The 24,615-nt window shown below is 43.4% G+C and overlaps 2 protein-coding genes across 2 annotated transcripts in view; one reads left to right on the top strand and one right to left on the bottom strand.

Moving 5' to 3' along the window:
• Positions 1-15,055, top strand: part of acsl2 (acyl-CoA synthetase long chain family member 2) — a 30,885-nt gene extending 15,830 nt beyond the window's left edge. The window contains exons 2-20 of the mRNA XM_022199904.2: positions 15-265; positions 351-465; positions 7,143-7,207; positions 7,309-7,410; positions 8,080-8,179; positions 9,647-9,825; positions 9,949-9,981; positions 10,185-10,236; positions 10,393-10,466; positions 10,752-10,829; positions 10,916-11,050; positions 11,141-11,275; positions 11,869-12,037; positions 12,120-12,208; positions 12,297-12,413; positions 12,516-12,659; positions 12,744-12,845; positions 12,944-13,015; positions 13,120-15,055. Coding sequence (XP_022055596.1) covers positions 17-265; positions 351-465; positions 7,143-7,207; positions 7,309-7,410; positions 8,080-8,179; positions 9,647-9,825; positions 9,949-9,981; positions 10,185-10,236; positions 10,393-10,466; positions 10,752-10,829; positions 10,916-11,050; positions 11,141-11,275; positions 11,869-12,037; positions 12,120-12,208; positions 12,297-12,413; positions 12,516-12,659; positions 12,744-12,845; positions 12,944-13,015; positions 13,120-13,260 — 2,151 coding nt within the window. The 5' untranslated portion in view covers positions 15-16 and the 3' untranslated portion in view covers positions 13,261-15,055. The remainder of the gene's footprint in view (positions 1-14; positions 266-350; positions 466-7,142; positions 7,208-7,308; positions 7,411-8,079; positions 8,180-9,646; positions 9,826-9,948; positions 9,982-10,184; positions 10,237-10,392; positions 10,467-10,751; positions 10,830-10,915; positions 11,051-11,140; positions 11,276-11,868; positions 12,038-12,119; positions 12,209-12,296; positions 12,414-12,515; positions 12,660-12,743; positions 12,846-12,943; positions 13,016-13,119) is intronic.
• Positions 15,056-15,191: 136 nt separating this feature from the next.
• Positions 15,192-24,615, bottom strand: part of bin3 (bridging integrator 3) — a 45,371-nt gene continuing 35,947 nt past the window's right edge. The window contains exons 7-9 of the mRNA XM_051950619.1: positions 20,166-20,307; positions 18,934-19,068; positions 15,192-16,724 (exon numbers count right to left, since the gene is read on the bottom strand). Coding sequence (XP_051806579.1) covers positions 16,578-16,724; positions 18,934-19,068; positions 20,166-20,307 — 424 coding nt within the window. The 3' untranslated portion in view covers positions 15,192-16,577. The remainder of the gene's footprint in view (positions 16,725-18,933; positions 19,069-20,165; positions 20,308-24,615) is intronic.

The following is a 24,615-nucleotide window of genomic DNA, read 5'->3' as shown; positions in this document are numbered from 1 at the left end:
TTCCTGTCTCCCAGCTATGCATTTCCGGGAGTGGTTACGGTCACTTCGCTCCAGCTCTGGATTTAAAGGATCAGAATCGGAGGATTTGTGGAGTCTCCTGCCATCTTTGCCTCTGTCCTCCTTCTCCCTGTCCTCCCTGTCTCTGTCTCCGTCCTCTCTGCTGGGCTTAGGAGCTCTGGCCTCCCTCACCGCCTACTGGCTGGTGACCCGTCCTCGACCCATGCGTCCTCCCTGTGATCTGCAAGCCCAGTCTGTAGCAGTCAACGTGAGTGAACACTAGCTGTCGGTATAATATTCTGACTGGTATAAATGGAACACATCATTGTCATTGATGCTGCTGTTTGTTGTAGGGAGATCCCGGCTGCAGGCGGTCGGCTCTTCTTCAAGATGACTCTCTGCTGGAGTTCTACTATGAGGACACCAGGACGGCCTATGACATGTTCCAGAGAGGCCTGAGGATCGCAGGTAAGAGCAATGGGTGTATTCCAGTTTAATTCAAACCTGCACCGTTGAACTTTTGTCTCCCTCTCCTGGCTGTGAGACTAAACTCATGATATGTTGCTCCCATCAGATACTACAAGAGATTCTGTGTCAGGAGTATCAGACACTTTGCAAAAACATAAGAAATGTCCATCTCCTTGGACACATCCATGGTTCTTCCCCCATACACTGGAAAAAATGTCCATCTCAAAACAAGAAAAAAAAACTTATTTCATGGAACTTTTACCTTGAAATAAGTGAAAAAAACCTGCCACTGTAACAAGTGAAAAATGACTTAGTAAGATTTCTTGAAATAAGATGTGATATTTAAAATATCGAGATCTTAAAATTAGCCGGGAAAACTTATTTTAAGCTTTATTTTACCAGCAATGTCAATCTTAGGTGTCTAAAAATAAGCCAGACATGCTAAAAAATAGTAATTTTTCACTCAAAAATTGATTTTTGCTTTCATGTAACCTCCTAATTTGAGACGAATTAAACTTATTTTGAGTTGTATTGTAGTGGCACCTCTCTAGATTTAAGACCATCTTGTACTTTAAATAAGATTACAAAGATTAATTTAAGCATTTTGAGATACGTCTTCTCACAGCTGGCTAGAAATCTTAATATTTAGTCGCGTTTTGACAGCATTTGGAGGTGTTGTGTTTATGGTAAGCCAGCTGTGCCCAAAAGCAGCTGTTTTTAACTCAAAAGTAGACATTTGCTTCATGTTGAGTACAAAATTTAAGATGTATTTTACTTATTTTAGGTTGTATAACAGTGACATGACTCTAGATTTAAGACCACCATGTCCTTGAAACAAGATTAAAAAGTGTGATTTAAGAATTTCAAGATATTCGTCCACATACAGTTGGTTGAAAATACATTTGTTGCAAATATGACCGTGGTTTCTTACTCCCTCATGTATAAATAACCCTACACCATGTAAACAAGTTTATTTTTTAAATCAAGATTGTGTAGCTTCAACAAATAACAACTCTGTTTGAAAAATGCATGAAAAGTAAAATGAACCTTGTTTCTTGTAAAATCAAATTCAAAACAAATAATTTCAAGATTGTTTGACTTAACAAGATATTTAAGATGCATTGTATTTAAACAAGTTCCTCCATCTTGCTGAAATGTCACTTGTTAAGTTATTTATCTTAAATCAAGTGGAATGAGACATTTTGACTAAAAATGAGACAAAGACTTTGTAAGATTTTGAGTTTTTGTAGTGTACTTCTGGTTGATGTAACCACAGAAATCAGATTTAAAACTCAGATTTAATGCAAAATACAAACTGATTCGCCTTAATCAGTGGTTTTCAAAGGCTTCAATGTACCAAATGATCTTTTATGTGTAAAAGTTTAGCACTCTAGCTTTAAAATGCTTCTCAACTTTATTGTGTGATCATCTTTAAGCAGGGAACAAAAACATGACAAATCAGTCTGGTGTTCTTCTGTGAAAACCCTTTTAAATCCACAAAGGCTGCTTTGCTTCAACTCCAGTTTAAGGATTCCGTTATATTCTCACGATGGAGACAAACATTGATGCCCTTTAATCCCATGAAAGGAAATCCAGCCCCACGGCATCAACACAAAAGCGCAGTCTCGTTGGTATCGGAAAAGCAATTTTTATGATCTTGGCAAAAGCTGATATTTTGTCAGATTTAAAGTTACAGCACTGATTAGCAGTTGGCATGAAATAAATGACAAAAAGTAAATACCAACCACCATAAATAGTGGATTGATATATCATCACATTAGAACTTACATTTTAAACAACTGTTTATTAAGCCTGGTAAACTGTAGTTAACTATCATAAGTTCACATTCACTGTGTAATATTACTTTAGTAACCTCTGGGGTGATGGCTTCAAATACTCATAGCTGCATGATTCCACAGTGTTTTCCATTCATGTTTCCAGCTGTACCAGTAAGAAAAGTTATTGTAAAACTAGAGCGATTAAAGGGATATGCGAGGATGCAGGATGATAATATCAACATCATCATTGGTATCAGCCAGTAAAAGCTTTAAAGTTCCCTTGTTGAATGCCCCCTTCAGGAAGAAAACTCTCTCTGTGAATGCTGACATACATGTGAGTGTCTGAGACTATGACTTTCTACCACTTCTAACTTTTTCTCTCTTCCATGGAAACATCTGAATTCACAGCACAGCTGTTGTCTTCGACTAATTTGTTTGTTGAGTTTGACAAACAATGCTGCAGTTATTAAATCAGTAGTTTGGTGGTGCAGAGAAGCAGCTTGGGAAATGGCTCTGAAATGACTGCCTGTTAAAATGAAGTGTTAATGGGCTACACTTCAGTCATCACTTCTGCCTCGTTCATTTGTCTGACACTGGAACCAGAAAAATATGTAAATGTGAGCAATTTTATTGGGGTGTTGCCTGTATTAAAAGACACTAAGACATTAAGTTGTGCTAAATCATAACAGCTGCCAACACTAAGGGTTTTCCTGTTGTTGGGACATTGTCTTCCATAGTAAAAGTATCTGACTGCATCTTTAATTCCTAATACTGGGAATGCATGAAGACTCAGTGGACACGATACGCCCACACGCCCAGTGAGACAGTGAGACGACGCTTCAACCTCCTGCAGCACTAGCTCCTCCATTGACCACCACCAGCTAGCCCGGCAGCCTGACCACCGGCTCCACCACTGGCTAGCCAGGCAGTCACACCGCCGGCAGCTCTACCGACAGCTTCACCACCGGCTAGCCCAACAGTACCATTACCAGCCCGGCCTCCAGCTAGCACAGCCTGCTTACAACTCCGAAGAATACAATTAACTTCAAAAGGCAAATAAAAAGACTACTGACCTTAAGGAGGACATATGACAGCTCTCCAATGAGCTACGAAAGAAAGAGTCCCTGTTGTCCAGCTTCATGGAGGTAGCTGCGGGGCAGTCCAAATAGATTGCCTCGCTTCACGCCTCCAGCCAGGACACGGTTGTTTGGGATCCTGCCAGTTGTCCACGACCTTCCTCCTGCTCAACGCCCAGCCATCAGCTGTCTTGGTCGGAGGTGGTGGTCCGCAGCCGAAGCCGGTGCTTAGACGGGGCTGTCTCACCTCCTGGATTGAGCCTTTCCAACTACTACGTATGCGCCCCTGTCTGATGACGATCCAAACCACCCGGCGGATCCTCTGGTACACCGGGCTGATGCACCTGCCCCTGTGGCTCTGGCTGCTCCTCACCTGGGTGCTTTATCGGCGGTGGATAACAGCGTGGGGGCAGCTTCACACTCCACTGGGAAGATTGAAGAAAAACCAGCTGGTGATGAACACCTGAGTTCAGCTGCACCAGCGGCCAACGGTATATCTGTGGCTTCCTGCTCCAAAGACTCGGCATCTATGGGCTCTGCTGCTGTACACTCCGCTGGATCGGCATCCCCACCGGTAGCAGCCCCAGATCAACAGCTGTCATCCCGGGACTTGACCTCTGTTTACGCCAGAGGCTTCTAAGGGAGGCTGTATGGAGGCGCTCTGGAAGACTCCACTGTCCTGGCACGATCCTGGATCCTCTTCCCAGAGATTATCTGCTACCGGCCATAGCGGTCATCACCACCTGGAGCCCGCGGAGCTCCCCTCTGTCAGGTCAGGCACTACCGTCGGCACAGAGACCGCCTTCCCTCCCGCTGAGCGTCCCGCCTCGGCGCTACGGCGGATGGACACACGCCCAGCTCCGGCTTCTCTCCCTGCCCATCACCTGAAGATGCCAGTGAAGTGTTCCCCAGCTCCTAATGCCGGCCCTGGTGGCTTGCCCCACCTGTCACCTCGTCCTCTGTTCAATCCCACAACTCTCATCATCGGCGACAGTATTGTCAGAAACATCCGTTTTTTTCAACGCCACCACACAGTGTTATGTTGCCGTTATCCCGGACAAACTCCCTGAGCTGCTGCACTCCATCCCATCCATATACCGTGTGATAATTCACGTTGGCACAAAGGACAAGGCCCAGCAACAGCCTGAACTGACGAAATGGGATTTTATGGACATCTTCAGCCGTCTGAACAGCTGTGGTAAGTCAGTGTTCATTGGCGGGCCCATACCGACTCTGTCTTGTGGTGCCGAGCGCTTCTCCAGACTCCTCAGTTTGAGCACCTGGCTCCGGCACACCTGCACAGCTCACAACCTCAATTTCATTGACAATTTTAACCTCTTCTGGAACCGCCCTGGTTTTTATCTTCACGACGGACTGCATCCGAACACATTGGGCAGCTCGGTTTTAACAGCAAACATTCACCATGTGGTCCAATCAACTCCAGCTGACTGACTGCCCATAAGCCACGCCCCCTCTGCCCACAGAAACACCGGACGACATCACCCACAATATCCCAAATGTCTTTTTAACAGATCCCTCAGCTGAGAGTCTAAAACACCTGATGCTACTTTCAGAGGAGATGATCAGTGAAAAAGGCACTTTTTAAGACGATTTCAAGCTGAAACTCTGAACAGAATGTGGCCCGGACCAGGTTTGGTCTGCAGCATAAGTTAGCATGGTGATCTAGCCAGGTTAAAATGCCTACACCCCTCAGCTGTGCTTGAAAAGTGTCCTGATATGTGTGCAGGACTGCAGCTCCTACAGAAAGAAATGAGTTTACAGCTACATATTAGCACAACAAAACAACGTGTAGTAACAGGATGAGGATAATAAGTTTGTAAATGGGGTGACACATCAGCAGATAGGCTACCTGTTGCAACAAAGTATCAAACATAGGCCTGAAAAAATAACTGCCTAAATGCAGGATAACAAGATATGGACTAGAACAGCTAAGAAAAGACACTCATTTTAGGAACATCACGTAGGTCCGGGGCGCCGTACACAGATTATTGCAGGTTGTAGAGATGATGCGCCCGATTTGCTTACCCAGCTGTCCAAAATGATATTAATAGTATTAGTTAGTATTTCGTGTGCACGTTATGCCTATTTCGTAGCCACAAATTAGTATTTCGTGTGAACGAAGTAATATTTCGTGTGCACTTTATAGCTATATCTTGGCCACAATTTATTTTTTATCATGTCACCAGAGGGGCTCCATAACTTTTGGCTCTGCAGTTGGAACGTCGCAGTTCAGTAAAATTCTTATTGACTTGTAATGCTGGGAGGCTTTTTAGTTTTCTAGTTGTGAGGGCCGTTTAAGGATGGCAGCAGTAAAGGGCTTTACATCTTTACAGCTTTTTTTTTACGCTTTTCAGTTTGTAACAAACACTAAACACAATAAAAATAGATTTTCATGTCATAGGAACTTTAAAATTACATACCGGCAACCAGCAAGAAAATGAAAACTGGCAAGTAGATAGTGTAGTTATCTGCCTGTAAACTTGCCATAGTGAATGTGTACGTTTGAAAAGCATTGTGTTTCATGTATACACCTGCCAGTGGATTGCCATGATAAGAGCAGCCATAGTAATATGTTCATTCCACAACAGGAGAGACTGGATCGCCTCTACAATTCAACCAGCAATCGACCCAAAATGAGTTGGAAAATATTGGCATGCTGAATGAAATCCAGTATTGTGCATCCCTAACTTTGAAGAACATTTACAGTTAGTTTAAGTCTCTCTAAAGCAGGGGTGTCCAACTCATTTTAGTTCAGAGACCACATTCAACCCAGTTTGATCTCAAGTGACCAGTAAAATCACAGCATAATAACCTATGAATAACCACAACTCCAAATTTTCCCATTGATTTAGTGCAAAACAAAAGTACATTCTGAAAATGTTCACATTTAAGGAATTATCTTTTTACGAAACATGATGAACAACCTGAAATTTCTTAAGAATAATAAGTTTAATTTCAGCAATATTATGCCTCAGTTTATTATTTACACATTACGACTTCCAGCTCACAGTGGATCTACAAAGAAACAAAACATTTAGTCACGGGTATCTGGAACTGAATGATATAGTATTTTACTTTATGATCAAGATGACAAATGTCAGACAAAAAAAACAACAGACAAGGCAAAATATTACAAAAATCAGATGCAAAATGACAAAAATGAGACACAAAATGACAAAAAACTAGATAAACAACATGAAACAAAACAAAAAAGAGAAAAGATTTGGCAAAAAATTACAAAGCGACAAAAACGAGACGGAAAATACACAAATAACACAAACAAGACCAAAAATGACAAAAGCAAGAAAGAAAACAGCCAAAAAGACTAACAACACAAGCGAGACAAAGACACACAAAACGACAAAAATGACACAAAACATTGAATAAAGCGAAACACAAAATGACAAAAATAAGACAAACACAAGCGAGACAAAAAGGAAACACAAAACGACAAAAACGAGAAACAAAATGACGAAAACATGAGACAAACAACAAAAGTCAGACAAAAAAAACACCAAAAACAAGACAAAATGTTGCAAAAACGAGACACAAAATGACCAAAGAACAATGACCAATCTAGTATTTTGCTTCATGATCAAAACAAATAAATGTATTAAATTTATAGTTCTCCTCTGTAATTTTTACACTTTGCAAAATCATCCCGTGGGCCGGATTGGACCCTCTGGAGGCCTGGTTTTGGCCCACGGACTGCATGTTTGACACCCCTGCTCTAAATAAAAAAGAAAGACAAATACTCTCAATAGTGCATGTGCTGATGTGTCAACTGCTCTGTGTCCTTCAGGAAACGGCCCGTGTCTTGGCTTCAGGAAGCCCGGTCAGCCCTACCAGTGGATCTCCTACACTGAGGTCTGACATATTTGCTCTTTTTGATCCTCCGGTCATCACAGCACTTCTGTGTACTTTGTTCATCTTCACTGTTTGCTAACGGAGCCTCTCCGATCCTTCAGGTGGCTCAGCAGGCACATATTCTGGGCTCTGGGCTGCTGGCAAAAGGCTGCCAGCCGAATTCCCAGCAATTTGTTGGGATATTTGCACAGAACAGGCCAGAGGTAAGAACTCACTGCTGCCCTGCGGTGTGATGTTTGTGGTTAATTACCCGTGAGGATTTATTACATGACTTCTAAGGCATGAGTGGTTGTGTTCTCTAATTAAGGCTGTTGATCTTTAAACCTCTAAACAACCCTTAAGTTCAAATGTTATTTTCCCTGCGCAGAACTTAATGTATCATCATTCGCACATCTCCATAAAAGTTTGCGTCCTTGGAGTGCAGGATCGTATTTTATAGGAATTTTGAAGATTAAAATATGATTGCTTTTTGCCTGTGCTGGAAATGTGTTTGCCGTTATTTATATTGAGAGCAAAGTGCTGATGGTGAATGTGGGTCTCCAGGGCAACTTAAACTGGAGCATGCCTGCTCCCAGACTCATTTTTTAAATTTGTATATCCGTTAGTGAGGCCATTTCTGTCATTTCTGTGCTGACTGAAAGTGAAAGATAATTTTCTGCTCCATCAGAGCTCTTAACCTCTCATTAGACCAATCTACACTCTGAGAGTTTCCTGCTCAGAATAAAGCAGGGTTTTTTTTTGTTTTGCAAATAGGAAATGCATGGTAAAGTAATTCATTATGTATAACCTCTTAATGTTAGATATCTAACTCCAGCACACAGGACTGGAAATGAGACTAATGGTGCTGCTTTGTCTCCCTCTGCTGGTGTTAGTGGATCATCTCAGAGCTGGCCTGCTACACCTACTCCATGGTGGTGGTGCCTCTGTATGACACACTGGGGCTGGAGGCAATGGTCCACATCCTCAACCTTGGTGAGAAAACCTGCATGTGGACATAACAAAAGCATAGTTCTCTCCCACATCGAATCAGATACCCGCTGAACTAGCATGAGTGAACAGCCAGACTTCAGCTTTGTTTGGGAGACAGAGAGTCATGGAAACTGAATGCATTTTTGCAATTCCAATAAAGAAAACACAAAATAGAAGAGAAAAGTGGTGTTGATTCTTAATAGAGTGTGTTAAAAATAGCAGTAAAAGAAGACATCATAAAAATACTCCATTACTGGTAAAAGTCCTGCTTTAATTACCATTATTGGTGAGAGATTGAATAGTTCTGTTGTTATGTGGGCCTTGAGCAGTTATTGGAATGAAACCATCTGTGCAGTTTAAAACAAAATGACTCTTTGGTGCGAATACTAACTTTAAACATCTGAAACAAGCCTAGAGGCGCTTTGTAGATACAGATTTTTTTCCCCAAATTGAGACAAAAAACAAGTGGAAAAAGGTTATTTGTTCTTTTCATGTGTGAAATCTTTAATCTGTGGGGCAACCGTCAAAGGAAAGATTACTTTAAAGTAAAATTCGACCTTTCAGCCGCAAGGCAATTTAAAGTGCTTCACCTAAGACGAGGCATCAAGACAGGATATAAAAGATAAATGGCAATATGCAGAGAGGTGACGAATTAAAGGAAAAACCTGAACGCCCAACCCCGGGATCGAGGGCATCAGGTGAATCTGTTTTGTTGTATTTTGATGTCATAGTTGAGGTTTACTTTTCCCTTTAGAGGGAGAAGAGTCACTGCAAATCAGTACAAAGTCGTTCTCAGTGTACCTTTTATATGATGAAACATGTCTGTCCTGATGAGAGCGGTCTCTTCCATCGATAGTGCACACGGGGGCAGGTGTATGAGTTTGAATATTCTGTGACTCATATACTACGACCTTTGCAGTCACCAGATCTTAACCTAACTGAACACTTATTTTAGATTTTGGACCAACATGTTAAACAGCGCTCTCCACCCGCACACCAACAAGACATCAAATGTGGGGCTATCTATAGAAAGAATGATGTTCAGCCTCTCTCTCAAGGGTTGCAGAGGCTTGGAGAATCAATGTTAAGGCTCACTGCAGCTGTACAGGTAGTTAGTCGCGGCCAACACCTTACAAAGACACTTTATGTTGGATTTTCCTTTCATTTGTCACTCATATGTGAACAGAACAGATTAAAATATGACTTAAAGTCAAAGAGTTTCAAAGAGTAAATCTACTTGCTTATTTCTTGTGTTTTGGACCCTCAGTGCAGCCGTGTGATTTCAAGACTGTTGGATTTATTGCGCAAGTCGTCTTGAGAAAATGTGTGAATTCTATTTTTTAAGTTTCTACGAGAGAAGCAGCCGTCCGAGCCTCATTAGTTCAGAGGGAGGCTGTGTTTGGTGGTCCTGATTTCACACTGTGGTGAGAACATTCCTTCACAAACCTTCTGTGTCTCGGTGCGTTTCAGCCGAGATCTCTCTGGTGATCTGTGACCGGGAGGAGAAGGCGGCATCTTTGTTGGAGAACAAGGAGAAAGGCATTATTCCAAACATCTCCTGCTTGGTTCTCTTCGACGACTTCAGCGGAGCCTTAGTGGAGAGGGCCCAGAAGTGCGAGGTGGAGGTTTTGAAACTGGAGCAGCTCATGGTGAGCGGGGTGGAAGCACTAAATAACCATAATGCTGACTCATTCCTGTTGATCCCCTCTAATCGAGTCATCAATAACGACGTGCAAATTGATATGCACGACTCCTCTCTGTCCACATCCTAGGAGCTGGGCAGGCAGAACCTCAAAGATCCTGTGGTGAGTTTATCGTCTCTCAGCTGCGCCGTTACCGCATCAAACTGATTCGAGTAAATAGCTAATCTCCCTCTAAATGGCGTCATGACAGCTTTATCGCTGGTCCTGTCCCGTAAGATATCAACACTCACTTGTAAACAGGGCTTAAATTAAGAGTGGAGGAAGCGCGTTGTCATATTCTCATATTTTATTGCTGCCTGCTGTAGCCGCCCCAGCCTCAGGATCTGGCCGTGGTCTGCTTCACCAGTGGAACCACAGGTATCGTCTGATCTCTTAAGTCTCTCCGTAATTATCCTTCGCTCACATCATTAGAGAAACGTCCTTCAGTGCCCACTAACAACCTCTCTTTATGGCACCGCTGTAGTTTCCTTTGCTGTGCAGGGCACTGCAATAATGTCTTGTTTATTTATCCAGGGAAGCCCAAGGGAGCCATGATCACCCACGGCAACATCGCCTCCAACACTTCCTCTGTCATTAAGATCCTGGAGGTCTGTCTACACTTCCACCTCCTTGTCTAATTGAGAACAGCCTCTCAGCTCCCATCACTTCCCATCTGTGTGTCTCAAAACTGTCCCTCTCCCTGCTGTGTCTAATGGTATGATTAATTGGATGTTTGATTGCCCCTGTCGCTGCGAGGTACTTTAACTAATTGCCCCTGTATGAAGACTCTGCTACCTAACTGCTGTTGATAAAGCCGTGCAGCGTGTTTGATTGCCGCCTGAGCGTAATCTCTCCCCTGTGCTTTGCTCGTTTTATTCCTCGCTTCCTCCAAGGGTTCGTTTGTGATCCGACAGGAGGATGTGTCGATCTCTTACCTGCCGCTTGCCCACATGTTTGAGAGGATGATTCAGGTAGTTGATCGTCTTCTCTGGGGTGTTTCCCCCCCCCTCTCCGCGTGTGAACTAAATCAATAAATGACATCTTATTTCTATCACAGGTCTCCATGTTCTGCCATGGGGCCCGAGTAGGATTCTACCAAGGGGACATTTCTCTACTTATGGATGACATTAAAACTCTCAAACCTACTTTCTTTCCTGTCGTGCCTCGTCTGCTCAACCGCATCTATGACAAGGTCAGCAAATATCTTCTTATATTATTTACAGCTGCTGCCTTCATTGTTGGCTTTCAGTGTTTTTGTGCATTTTCGCTGATTTCTCTACAGATCCTGGGCTCTGTGACCTCTCCGTTCAGACGGGCTTTGCTTCACTACGCCGTGAGGAGGAAGCAGGCAGAGCTCAGCAGCGGAGTCGTGCGTAACAACAGTCTGTGGGACAAACTGGTCTTCAACAGGATCCAGGTCAGTTGCTGAAAGCTCCAGCCGGTCTTCTGCCTGGATCCTACTTTCCCTTGTTGCTCTATTGTTGCTTTTTCTTTACAACTTGCTTTGTAGAGCTGCAACATCACACCTAAGCTGCTCATCTGTATGTTTGCTCTCTAGATAACAACTACAGGATGAGTAGCATCTTTAAAAATCAACCAGCAAAACAACTAAACATTGGTTTCCAGTCATAAGTGACATATTTTGTGTTATCCCCCGACTTTACCTTTGTCACTTGCTGTGTTTTGTGCTGCTGAACACAGTGGTACATGCAGACCATCAGCCCTGCAAATAGTCAACAAAATCTCTGTCCAAACTTTACAAGAGAAGCACAACTATTCCAGCAATCAATGCCAAAATCACTCGGAGCATATTGGCCCTGTGGGAGTGTATTGGAGAGGCATGCACACGGGCAAACGAGAACTGAAAGATTTTGGCTTGGTGTGATCAATACAGATGGGAGAATGTGACCGAAGTTGATAATGGTTAAAATGGAAAATAACTTGTATCCACAGTATAATTGTACTTGAACTGTTTTGCACACATACTTGCATGCGTTGCTTCTGTTTCAGTCCAGCTTAGGAGGTAATCTACGCTTCGCCCTGACTGCTTCAGCGCCCATCTCCACCACGGTGCTGTCCTTCCTCAGAGCCACTCTGGGCTGCCTCATATTTGAGGGTTATGGACAGACGGAGTGCACCGCAGGCTGCACGTTCTCGATGCCGGGCGACTGGAGCACAGGTAAGGAACGACCTGGTTTATCTTCTTTCCTCGTTCCCGTTTCCTCCCGTCCTCAGCAGGTGTGTGGATGTGTCTTTGTCAGGTCACGTTGGCGCTCCTTTACCCTGTGCCATGGTGAAGCTGGTCGACATCCCCGACATGAACTACTACGCTAAGAACGGAGAGGGAGAGGTGAGCTGGTGTGAAGATGCAGTCATACTTTACATGTTATCAAGCAGTGTGGAGCCTACTGACAGTTCTTACTGCTTTATCTTGCTAGATTTGTATTCGTGGCCCCAGTGTGTTCAGAGGCTACCTGAGGGACCCTGAACGGACAGCTGAGGCCTTGGACAGCGATGGCTGGCTGCACTCTGGAGACGTGGGCCAGTGGCTTCCAGTAAGATCAGACAGAATAATCAGGCCAGAGGTGATGCAAATAGCATTTACTGTAGGTGAGCAAATGTTTATTTTTTTCACTTTCTGCCCGACTGTCCATCAGAATGGGACGTTACGCATCATTGACAGAAAGAAGCACATCTTCAAGCTGTCGCAGGGAGAGTACATCGCTCCAGAGAAGATAGAGAATGTCTACATGCGTTGTATTCCTGTTCTCCAGGTGTTTGTGCACGGAGATAGTTTGCAGGTACAAACTAATTCCCGTTCAGTAAATCTGTATGCAAAATATATGTCTATGGACGTGTTACATGTATGATTTTCTTGTTCCCAGTCCTATCTCATAGGCATAGTTGTGCCTGACCCCGAGGTGTTTGTGGACTGGGCTAAAGATCGGGGATTTGTAGGATCCCATGAGGAGCTGTGCCAAAATCCTGTATGTCAGATTCCTCATTTTGAAACATCACTTTTAGATAAATGTTTAAAACTACTTTGATGTAGATCTGAAAAAATAAATTGGTTGTTTGTCTTCAGGATGTAAAGAACGCAGTATTAGAGGACATGAAAGCTGTGGGGAAGGAAGCAGGACTGAAGTCGTTTGAACAAGTGAGCAATCTGCCAACGCTGATCTCCGTTCAGATTCACAACCTCTAAAGTGGTCAGTAGTAACCTCTCCTGTGATTTTTGTGTCTTGTTTTCTATCATTTCAGGTAAAGGATCTTTACTTGCATCCAGAGACGTTCACTGTCGCCAACGGCCTTCTCACGCCCACCTTGAAAAGCAGACGCACCGACATCCGCAGAGTCTTTCAGGAACAGATATCTAGCATGTACAGCAAGACGCCGATTTAACTCCACTCAGTAATTTTACACACAACGCCCGAAGGTGTCCAATAAGAGAAAACATCGGACCTGGGGGATGACATGAAACATTCTGAAGTGCCTCATCTAAAATCTACAACTGAATATATTTTGGAATTTATTATATTTTAAAGAAATTTTAACTGGTGTCCACCAGTGACCAATTCTTACACATCCACTGATCAGCCGCAACACTGAAAGCACCTGGCTCAGACATTAGAAGCATATCTTTTAAGGCTTGTCAGTTGCAGGACGGCTTCTGTGAATCTGACTTGTTTTCTAGCACAACCACAGACGCTCTACTGGATCGACATCTGAACAGTTTGGAGGCTAAGTCAACACCTTGAGCTTTTTGTCATGTTCCTCAAACAACTCCTGAACAGTGTTTGTGATATTGCATCATCCTTACAGAGGGATCAGCATGTCCACTCTGAGCCTCTGCAGGTAGCTGTGATGTGTAACTCTTGTATCGTAGGCTAAGTTAAGGTTTCAGCAGTTTGTACTATCATAGCTCTTCTGTGGAATCAGACCTCCATGACCCCGTCACCGATTTACTGGTTGTCGTTCCTTGGACCTCTTGGACCCACTGCATACTGGGAACACTCTACAAGAGTTGCGTGAGATGTGCTGATCCAGCCTCAGATTCCTCTGATTCATATTTTATTTCCGCCTTCCACCACATAAACTTCAACAAGTGACTGTTAAATTGCTGTCTAATTTATCCAACTCCTTGACAGGTGCCATTGTAATGAGAGAATCAATGTTAATCACTTCACAGGTCAACAGGTTTGATATTATGTCATTATGACCACTGACAGCTGAAGTGAATAACATCGATCATCTTGCTATAATGCAACGTTCTGCTGGGAAACCTTAAGTCCTAACACTTATGTGGATGTTTGATATGTACCATTCACCTAAACATTACAGGTCAAGCAACCCCCCGTGGCAACAGCAGTCCTTGATACCAGTTGCCACCCTCAGCAGGACAATGCACCCCAACACACCGTAAGAACTGCTCAGGAGTGTCCCAGGGAACATGACAGAGCTAAGCTGTTCACTCGGATTCCACACCCCCCCAGATCCAAATCTTATTGAGCATCTGTGGGATGTGCCAGCATAAGCCTGATCGAGGTAGGTCCCAGAGAATTCACTGAAGCAGGACATCCCCAGAGGTCCTGTAACAGAGGAGTTTTAGCAGCATAAAGGGACCAAAACAATATTAGACAGGTGGTCATAAGGTTACGCCTGATTGGTGGTCATGTAACGTCTTCACATGAACACTAAGAGGATGGGTCCAAACTGTTTAAATTGATGTCTTTTCCACTAATTCAAGGCTCACTGGAGAATTTTACAGGAGCATAAATTATTGTTTAGTTGTATAGTGGAGAATCACAGAAGTTACTAGAAAGTCTCCTTCAGAAACATCGATACTTTGCACTGTTATTTCCCCAAGTAAGGATTTTCAAAGGGACGGTTACAGCTTTTTGGATGCCGTTTCTCATTGGAGTTCCATTAACTGTAGGTTTCTTATAACACGGCTGTTGGATGATTTAGGCTTTTTAAGAACATGTTAGCTCGTTGGTCACATGGTTTTCTAACTGGTTCTGAGGCATTTCATAAACAACTTGACCTTAAAGTTAAACTTTTAGTGAGCGTTTCAACCTGCAGTGATTTGGAAAGATAAAGCTGAACTGTACATATTGCTTATGTTAAGATTTGCCAACAGGACACTACTGACTAATTCCAGTGAAGCAAAAGAACAGAAATAAAGAATAGTAATGGATGACTTGTATGTTTCCATTCATGATGCACTTTTACCCGTGTTTGAGTGAAAACTTAAACTACCTGTAATCACCTGGAGGAATTTTAAGCTGAAATCCATCAAGGCAAAAACATAATTGAAAAAAAAAAGTCACTGGTTGCTGTTCTCAGTTTATTTACTTAATTGATTTCACCTTGAGGAGACAGCTGAAAACATTCTGTATACACATTTAAAAGCCTAAATAAAGCCCACTCTAATGCTACTGAATTCACTTAGTTGTGTTAAAAAATCAACCATTAATACACTTTAAAGTCTCATTTAGAAAAGCACCTTCATTAATACAGTTAACTAGATTTAATTCATTCTGCATTGCAGAACACAACACAAAGACGTGCAACAGACTAAGCACTTTCTTCAACTATTTCCATATCAAAAAGATCAAAGAATAAATAACTGAGTTGATGGTACGACACCTTAAAATAATCACTACTGTGACATGGGAACAATCAGTGTGTGCACATTACCATGTAGTGTGTTCATCATACTGAGGCTCTACCTGATAGAAGGTGGAAACAAAGGAGTGCATTGACAGTATGATTTGGTCCAAAATCAAAGAAGCCAAAAAATTTCGGTTTCCAACCCTGGTGTCGAGGGTACAGAGGAAGGACTTTGTAGAGAGCCAACAATGTGTGAGGTTCTTTGCTAACACACACTCAGACCAACAATAGAACAAAGGATGGATGGCGTGAACAAAAGGAAAGCATGTGTCATGATCAGTATTATCCACTAGAGGGAGCACCAGCCTTTGTTTTTTGTTGAGACAGCAACTGGTTATCAGTGCAGCCTGAGTGGTCGACCTTTCAACATCGTTGCACAGACAAAGTGTCTCTTTACACAACTTAGTTTTCATGTTACATCCAAAGTCAGGACAAGGCAGGCACATTATCATCTTTCAAGTCCCAAAAAAGCCCTCACACAACATGGCACAGAGCTTCAAGACAACCAGAAAAAGGCCAAAATACCAAAATACATTTTTTTGTCGATAACCTACAGTAAATTACATAACATTCAGCCTGTAGGGTTTCTATTGTCAAAGCAGGGTAATAAAAACGATGTTTCACAGATTGCTGGTGATGTGGCTGATGTGACTAATAAAAACATTTCCTTGCTAACTTCCTACTTTAGGAACAAATGCGTATAGATATCTCTGAAACCACAAAGTGTAACCCTGTTAATTAGTTCTGACGAGCTCTATTTGATTCCTTTACTAAAAAAAAGACAACATATTGGCTTATAATGTTGCACTTGGCTGATGGCTTAGTTAATGTGGCATTCAGCTGCTTTGAGCTGCAGAGCGTCTTTATAGAGAGAATGAAAGATTAGGGTGTAGTGCAAGAGGAATGGGGGGGTGATGAGGCCGCAAGGAAACAAACTGATAATCAGGTTAAGGCCACTGCTGTCCGTTTGAACTCTGGAGGAGCTTGAGTGCAGTCCATTCAGAGAAGCATGAAAAGAGCCCTTCCCGGTTTTCAGCTTTCCTCCCTCAGTCGTCGGCGACAATGGACAGAGCACGCAACTCGCTGAGCTTGGCCTCGGTCTCCCTCTCCCTCTGCTCATCAGTCAGCCCTGCCTGGTCGATCTGGTCTGTTAACTCGCTGAAGATCTTGTACATTTCAGTAAAATAGACCACCTGGTGGGCAGCAAAGAAAAAAAAAGACTTAGTCTGGGAAAGCAGAACAAAAAAAAACCTTGTCTGTCTTCTGACAAAAAACTGGCCAAGGTCAATCCACAGACCTTTCTTGGATGCCTCTTAGGGGAAAAAAAACCTCCAAATTCATATCCAAACTCTGCTCCACTCACACAATTTAATCTTGCTTTTACTTACCCAAGTCTGAAGCTGCTCGTCTCAACCCTGCTAATGAGAAGTGATTTGAGAGGAGAAGAGGGAGCCCACAGATATCAAACAACTCTGACAAAGCCCCAAAACCCAGCACTTCAGTGGGTAGTGACCCTGCTTTTCTCTCCCAATCTGAACAAGAGATAGAGAGTGTTCACTGAAAGCTTTCTTGACACTTCCCACCCCTGCTTCTTCCCCTTAGTTCATGAGTCAGGCTCCCTAGAGAGTTGCTTTGATGATTAATAGACTTTAATCACATTACAAGACTCCAGAAGAGTGGGCTGAGAATGAAAGTACTGGGAAATACAACCCCTTGAAACCCACACACATCTCAATATTTGTTCATGCAGCAATGCATATGATGCCATGCTCTTAAGGGGTGTCTCTGGTGTCTCTGAAATTTCATGTGTGTTCAACTGCAGGCCGAACCAGCAAGTCCAACCAAGGTAAAAAAAAATACTTATTCACTTAAAGGGTCACAACAGAGGAAGAACTGCTTGAAGAACTTTGTCATAAGCAGCCTGGACTCTGTCAGCCAAAAGGAAAAAAAGTCAAGTTTCTACACCACCTTGTATAAGCCTTTTTCAGTTCTCAGTCTTTGCATGTTTATACCAATATTTGCCACCTAAACCACATGAGTGGGCCATAAGTATTGGGTTTCTGCTGTTTGTGGGGGTAAAGCGGATATTTTTTTTCCAAAAGTGGCTTGTTGAAAGAGCCATCGGAAATGTCCATATGACCAGTGATGATAATGTACACCAGATCAGTGTCTAGGTTCCATCTGCAGCGAAGACTACTATTACAATTAGTCGAGTCACCGCGAGGAGTAAACGCAGCCTCACACAGCTTTGACCACCTACAGTACAAAAAAGGAGCCTTTGGGTAAAACAGAGCTTTAATTTACATGACTTTTGTCTGGGCATTTTAACATGCCACAGTCCCAGCTGCTTAATATTTATACAGAGAAGTTACACTCTGACCTCTGAAAATAATGAATAATTTAAGTCGCATTCTATGCAGTCCTTAAACCGTGTGTCCACTGGTAAAGGATCAACTGACGATGGATAATCTCTAAACGCTTTTTTGTTTGTTTGTTCTAAATGAAGACAATGTCTCAATTCATCAACATCTGTACAGGTGGACAGGTCAGGCTGTGTCTCCTGCTGACGGTTGCTGGACAGAACTCATAGCTGAAGGCTCAAAACAAAGACAGCCTTTGTGCCTTTTTGCTGCTGCTGCTGCTGAGAGCTGAGCAGCAACAAGCGGCTGGGAGAGACGGGAACAGAGGATGAAACCGAGCACATACAGCAAGGCTGGGGATGAGGTCTGCTGGTCCACTGACCACCCACATATGGCTGTGTGTATGGAAGTGTGAAAATGCTCATTCATGTGTGGACACGAGTAAAGATAATGTAGACAGAATAAAATAGCTGGTGTGACTAAGAGCAGCTCCTGCCCAATTCAAAGCCAGGTAAAAGGTAAAAAATATGATTAGATCTCCTAAAAAAGGAAAACCTCAGCTCAGATTTGTGGAAACACTGTTGGGTATATTTGATTACTCTGTTTGCTAATTTTAAGTTCAAAGTGCATCACAGAACTCGATAATTGTCATTAGGTCAGGGATAATCTAGTTTACTCATTAGTAGTGTGCCGGTGACCGTCCCAAAGAGGAAATGACAAGGACAGGCAGCTCTGGGGTGGGGGAGGGGGACATGGTGGCGCTAACTTGAGACACCCGGTGGCTTTAAGAGAAGCTTCAGGTTAGAGGACGGCTCGCAGGGCTGCAGTGGAGCCAGACAGATGAGGCCTTCCTGTACACACAGTAGTGTGGGCCGCCACTGGGGGTTAATCACATTAGAACTGAATGCAGGGAGACAGACTGCCTGGGTTATACACGCCCTTCATCAGACACTTTATGCAATGTTTAACCAATGCTCAGAGGGTGGAACAGCACACTGTGTGGAGGGCGTGTGCACGCAGCTGTGAGTGGGGGGTCACAAACCTGAGCCCGGATGAGAGCCTCAAAGCTGGGCTGGAAGTAGTCGATGCGGCTGTGGTAGAACTTGGGCATCTCGTCCAGCAGCTGCTTGTTCTTGGCCTCGAAGTCTTCCTTGACTGGTCGGAGCTCCTCTCTTGCCTGAGTTGAAGGAGAAAAAAAGAAATAAACGAACGGCTCACCGATGGCCCCTGTCAGCTCTAAATTTAGAGAGCGTCCTTTCACTTCACCAATGGAAGTAGATGTGACAATGACAGTACGCATTAAAGATTTTTCCACATAAACGTGCACAAGGACTTACAGATTAAGAGAAAAACAAACACCAGCGAAGACAAACAAGTTAGTTTGAAGTTAATTCATTACTTGAGCCATCATTAGTGTTCTGTTTCTTATTGTTCAGAAAGATATTTGCCTAATTCCCACGGAGAAGCAGTGCAAAAAAAAGGCTGTAATCACGACCACAGTGAGGAGGAGTGGGTAATGTGGGCAGACTTGGCTGTGAGTGGACTCCAGCACCACTGATCTGTGTGTGAATGTATTAGTGGGTAGTCTACTGTAGGCATGGAGTTATGGAATGCACAATGAATAAGTGTGAGAGGGTGAGAATTTTTATTATGGGAAAGGGGGGGGGGGTGCTATATTCAAACTGCAACATATTGTTTATCCGCTGCATTATGGTATGCGGTCCCTTCACCTTAGTTTCTTTTACACATGCCAGTTGAAATGCCACACAAGTGTTTCGTCAGGATCATTTCTTTAAGTGCACAGGGAAAGGGCAGGGATGTGGGGGCCTCTTCAAGGCTTTGTTCCCCTGACAGTGCTTTTCTCAATGTGTGTGGGTGGCTCACCATGTGAGGATGTGTTAGAGGCAATAGCATAGGCAACACTGCAGCACTATCTGTGAATGTGTGTGCTTCTGTAGTGGCCTTGTCGTGTGTGTATGTGTGTGTCTACAATTCTCAATTACGTGCCTGTAGATGTGCAGCAGTGCCTTTTTGAAAAGACACTACTTGAGAGCCTGGTAGCTTGCGTGGGTGAAGGAGCGCACATGTACAGTATGCATGTGCTCAACTATTTTTGTTCATATCCAGTCAGCATTTGTGTCTTTTTCCACTTATTGTGCTCTATTCACAATACATGCAGCATGTAAGAGCAAGTGAACTCTGCTCCCCTGCAGTAAGAGGGAGCATTCGAGTGGACGAACACGTGCACCAATGCAAGCTTTTAACTGACGGTACCTGATGGAGTTTGACCATAACGGGCCCGGTTTTTTCTTTCTCCTCGTATTTCTCCACTTTTGATTGCAGCCGTTTGTAGTCCTGCAGCGCCTGCTCTCGACGTTTCACTGCCATGTTGAGGCTGGGGAAGACACCGCCGTACCTGAAACAATGCAGCATACAGAACACTTTAGACATGCCTAATGCAACCAGGGCAGTGTGCATGCACGCAAACATACAAAAAAAGGAGAAAAAACAGACACTCGCGCCAGCATATTCATATGGGAATAAAAACAACGCAAATTTTACAGAGAGGAAGTTAAGTTTCTGCAAACACTGAAGCAGCTTTTCCCTGCTCTCTGAAATTTGTAGACATGCATTCTGCATTGCATCGCATCTTAATAAGAGTCATTATGATGTAATAAAATTCATCTCTTAAACATCTTCTTGTAGAGGTACTCTCAAACCCCCGAGGACAGCTCTGCATTAAGCTTCATCTAATCTATTATCTAATTACTGTAGTTCAGAATGGCATGAAACAATTCATTTTGTGACAATTATCATATTCCAAATGAAAATATATTCTTGCAACAAGAATCCTGGTCTTCAGCACTAAAAATAGGAAAACATTCATCTGTAACTTAGCAACAGGAGTCTGAGCTTCATCCTGGGACTTGTTGCACTGGTTTTGTGGCTGCTTTTTATGGGAAGCAGGAATACTGAGTATCGTAAATATCGAAACTCATAATATTTAAGGGAAAAAAAGCAAAAATTGCAGAAGACAGTATCTAAGCTGTGATACTAAAATATTTTCGAATGCACGCAGCATCTGTATTTAATATACAGTAAATAACCAACATCATTTCTGTAAACTGAGGTAGCTGAGCTCTGTTTTCATCAGTTTCAAAAGGCTTAGAATATACAAAAAAAAGATTAAAGAGGAAAGTACGACGTCAGCAAGCTTTGAGATAAATCCCAGTAGTTATCAATTTTGCAACCAGTGAATTATTATTATTATTTTTGGCCTTTCTAATATATAAACAAAAACAATGACAGTGTTACCAGATTATTCACCCAGGTGCCTGCTACATGTGAGTCAGTAATAAAAAAAAAACAATCGTAATGAAGAATTAGATATAGCTTTTTATTTAAATGACTCATTTAAAGCATTTTATCAACTGTGTAGGCACATCACTACAATAGTTTATTATGTGCGCCTTTGCCCATAGCGTTATTAGCCACAAAATGTGTGGGCTTCATGATTTACGTTCCTCTCTATGCCAACCCTTGCCCTGCTCTGTGCAGCAGATGAGGGAACCACCGAGAACCTAGATTACAACTGTGTCGTCCCGTGCACCTTACCAGAGGCCAGGAGAGGAGGGGTGGGGGTGTGGGGTGGGGAAAGTTATTGAGCTAAGGCTCTGTCTTAGACAAGCAGGGATTGTTTCCGACAGGAAGTTAAGCAAGGAGTGGTCTTGTAGCGTTTGAGTGACATCACAGAGCTCAGCACAGCCCAGCCACACAGCCCACGCTCCACCGCTATTTATAAAATACCACTTTGGCCCAGTTTATGGCAGGGGTGGATGCCGATCCTCAAGTCTACTATCTGCTCCAGTGTACACATACTTGAAGTGCCAAGGGATTATGTAACTGCCCTCTAGGCATGACTGCTCTCCAGCACAATCCTATTGGCTGATGACAATGCGGCAACAAACCAGCTTTCATACGACACAAAGGCTGACAGAATTCTCATCAGGTTAGTTCACCTGGCGGCATGGCGCAATTTCCTCATGCCACACCGCGATGGCCTGCTGTGAGACTCTAAACGGGACAATGCTGCTGGCTGATTTTATTTTCTCCAAAAATGCATGACCACTGTTGTCCCAGTGCTGAAGGAGGAGAAAGAGCTTGACACAAAGCCAACTGTTGATTATATCATTCTCGCCCTTTTCGTGCTGGATGCTGATGTCTCAATGTTACCCTGAAGGCTGTCCATGCCTAGAGGTCACAATGACTCAGCTGGTTTCCAGGCTTCCACATGAAAATATGCAGCAGTGGCCCCTGTCAAAGGTGCCTACTCATACTTTACAATAATAGTTTTGTCTAAAACTGTCCAGGCTTTGGACATTTCCCTCGATGTCCTGGCCGTGGCTGGACAGCTACCGGTCAGCCAGCAAGGTCTGCATTAGCGGTCAGTCTTGTCTGGATGAGGTCTTACGCTGGCTGAGGGTTGCGCAGGGGCCAAGGGCACACCACTGTCCATGTGACAGGTCAGGGTGTGGTGAACAGGCTGGATGGAAATAGCATCTGGACCAGAAAGTGTGTTTATGAGCAGCTGCCAATCCACAGACAGGCCAGTCTGAACCATCAGCCAAGCCTAAGTCTGGTCTAGACACCCTCAGTCTAGAAGGCTGGCTGTCCCTCTCGACTATCACGATCACATAACTCACTACTGCAAAAAAACACACAGCATGGGAAAGTGAAATGTTTATGTGCAAAATTACCACCTCCAAGTGTCACGGTCTCAGATGAAGACTTAAGGCTACATCATCACGTGGCAAGTTTTGTTAAAGTATGTTTGCTGTAATTGTAAAATAACTACCACCTGCAGTACAAATGGTTTAAGAGAAGTGCGCCATGGGAACTTGTGTGTGACGTACATGCCAGCAGAACCTCCTTTGTTTCAGCAAAAAGAGCGATCTGCTGCGACATGCCTCATGTTTGTTGATCAAAACTCACGCAGCCTGGATAAATGATACAACAGATAAGGTGGAAAAAATAAACACCTTGTGTACAAAAAAAAAAGAATGTCAGTTACATAAAAAAAGAGCAACAAAATTAAGCAAAATCCACTCATTCCCCTCTCCAAATAGTCCCACTGGCTTCAGGCCACAGAACCTGCTCCAGGAGCGGTCTTCCTCTGACTGAGATAGTGAAGGTGATTTGTCCAGTTCTAGCTCAACCTGGGACAAAGGTCTCAAAACAGGCTTGATTTCTGTCTCACCCAAAAGAGCAACAGAGCAGAAAGGGCTAGGTTCGAAGGCCTAGATAACACAAATGCCTCAATGCCCATGCGCTCCCCTCCCCTCACATAAACATGTGATGTCATTCAGTGACCCCGTGGAGTGCATGAAACTCACGTCTGGGCCTGAGAGAAAGAAAGAGACACAGAGGCTAGAAGTGGGGGGCCACTTTGTTCTCTGTTTACTGTGCATTTTACCACACTAAGTATTAACGATGGATGCCAAAATTTTAAATAGCAATCACACATGGACACAAATACACATGTCCATACACACACACAACCCATTGAATGTCTTCCATTAACGTAACGTTCTCCTTTTCAACTCTTCGCTAATTGTCTTTACAATGACACAAGATCACCAGTAGAGTATTTTGAGACAAGTCAATAATGAAAAATACTCATTAGTGAAGGACTAATGGAATCTTAATGGAAGCTTTAAAGTATAGCAGCTTTTGTGTCTTGCTTTTCTATACAAGACACTTTGATAAACTAATAACTAATAGTGCTGTGTTTTTCAGAAGGGGAAAAAGTTAATAGAGAGGTCAGGTTATCTCGGCATTAAAATTCATTTATGAACTTACTTCCTCTGCTGAGTTTTAGCATCATGTAAATACTTAACTTTATGGTCCAAAATGCTATCTTTGTGAGACGGCGTCCTCTCTCAAATGTGGACTGGTGTTTGTGTGCGTGTTTGTGTCAGAGTGTGCACTGTCCTGAGACAGTTCTTCTCTTCAACCAATCCACGGCTCTGGGCCCAGGAAGCTGGGCCCTTTGCCATATTCTGAGCCTGCCCACACGTCCGCCTGCCGCCCACCAGGAAGAGGAAATTAGAACCATTCCATCCTGTCATTGCTCCGCCACCAGAGCGCACGAGGAAGAGAGGGCTTAGTGTGCAGGCACACACACACACGCACACAGTCTGACCTAACCGATTCATGTTTTGACAGAGGATTCTCTTGACATTGGTTATTTTACAAACTGACAGCTTTATGGAGGAGAAAGTTCAACACAAATTTGCTATAGAAACAGTAAGCACGTGCTCTCCTATAAAGCACATGTTTAATCTCCTGGGAGGAGCCAAGAGGAGGAAGCAAAACCTTAACAAGCGCTCCGGAAGAACGGGTGGGATCGTCCAGCCACTCCCTTCAGTACCTCTGCTTTGCATGAGTGTGTGTCTGTGTGTGTGTAAGTGGGGCTTAAGGAATGGAATAGCACTCACTGCCTTCTCAAATGGGGGCGAGTATTAGGAATGAGAACCAAATAAACTTTCTTCCAGACACACTACCACCACAGCACTGCCGCTCACTCCCCAGTTCGTTTTTACAATCTGTATTACTACACTGCAGGCCTTCTTGTGGTCCTGCACTGCTGCTATACTTTCCGCCCAGCTAGTGTGAAAACAGGGCTAGGTCAAATAATAAAAACGTTATGGAGCACTGGGCCTCG

The sequence above is a fragment of the Acanthochromis polyacanthus genome, chromosome 7 (assembly GCF_021347895.1).
Source record: "Acanthochromis polyacanthus isolate Apoly-LR-REF ecotype Palm Island chromosome 7, KAUST_Apoly_ChrSc, whole genome shotgun sequence".
NCBI lineage: Eukaryota > Metazoa > Chordata > Actinopteri > Pomacentridae > Acanthochromis > Acanthochromis polyacanthus.
The sequence above is the reverse complement of the archived record's forward strand: the minus strand, read 5'-3'. Positions and strand labels throughout refer to the sequence as shown.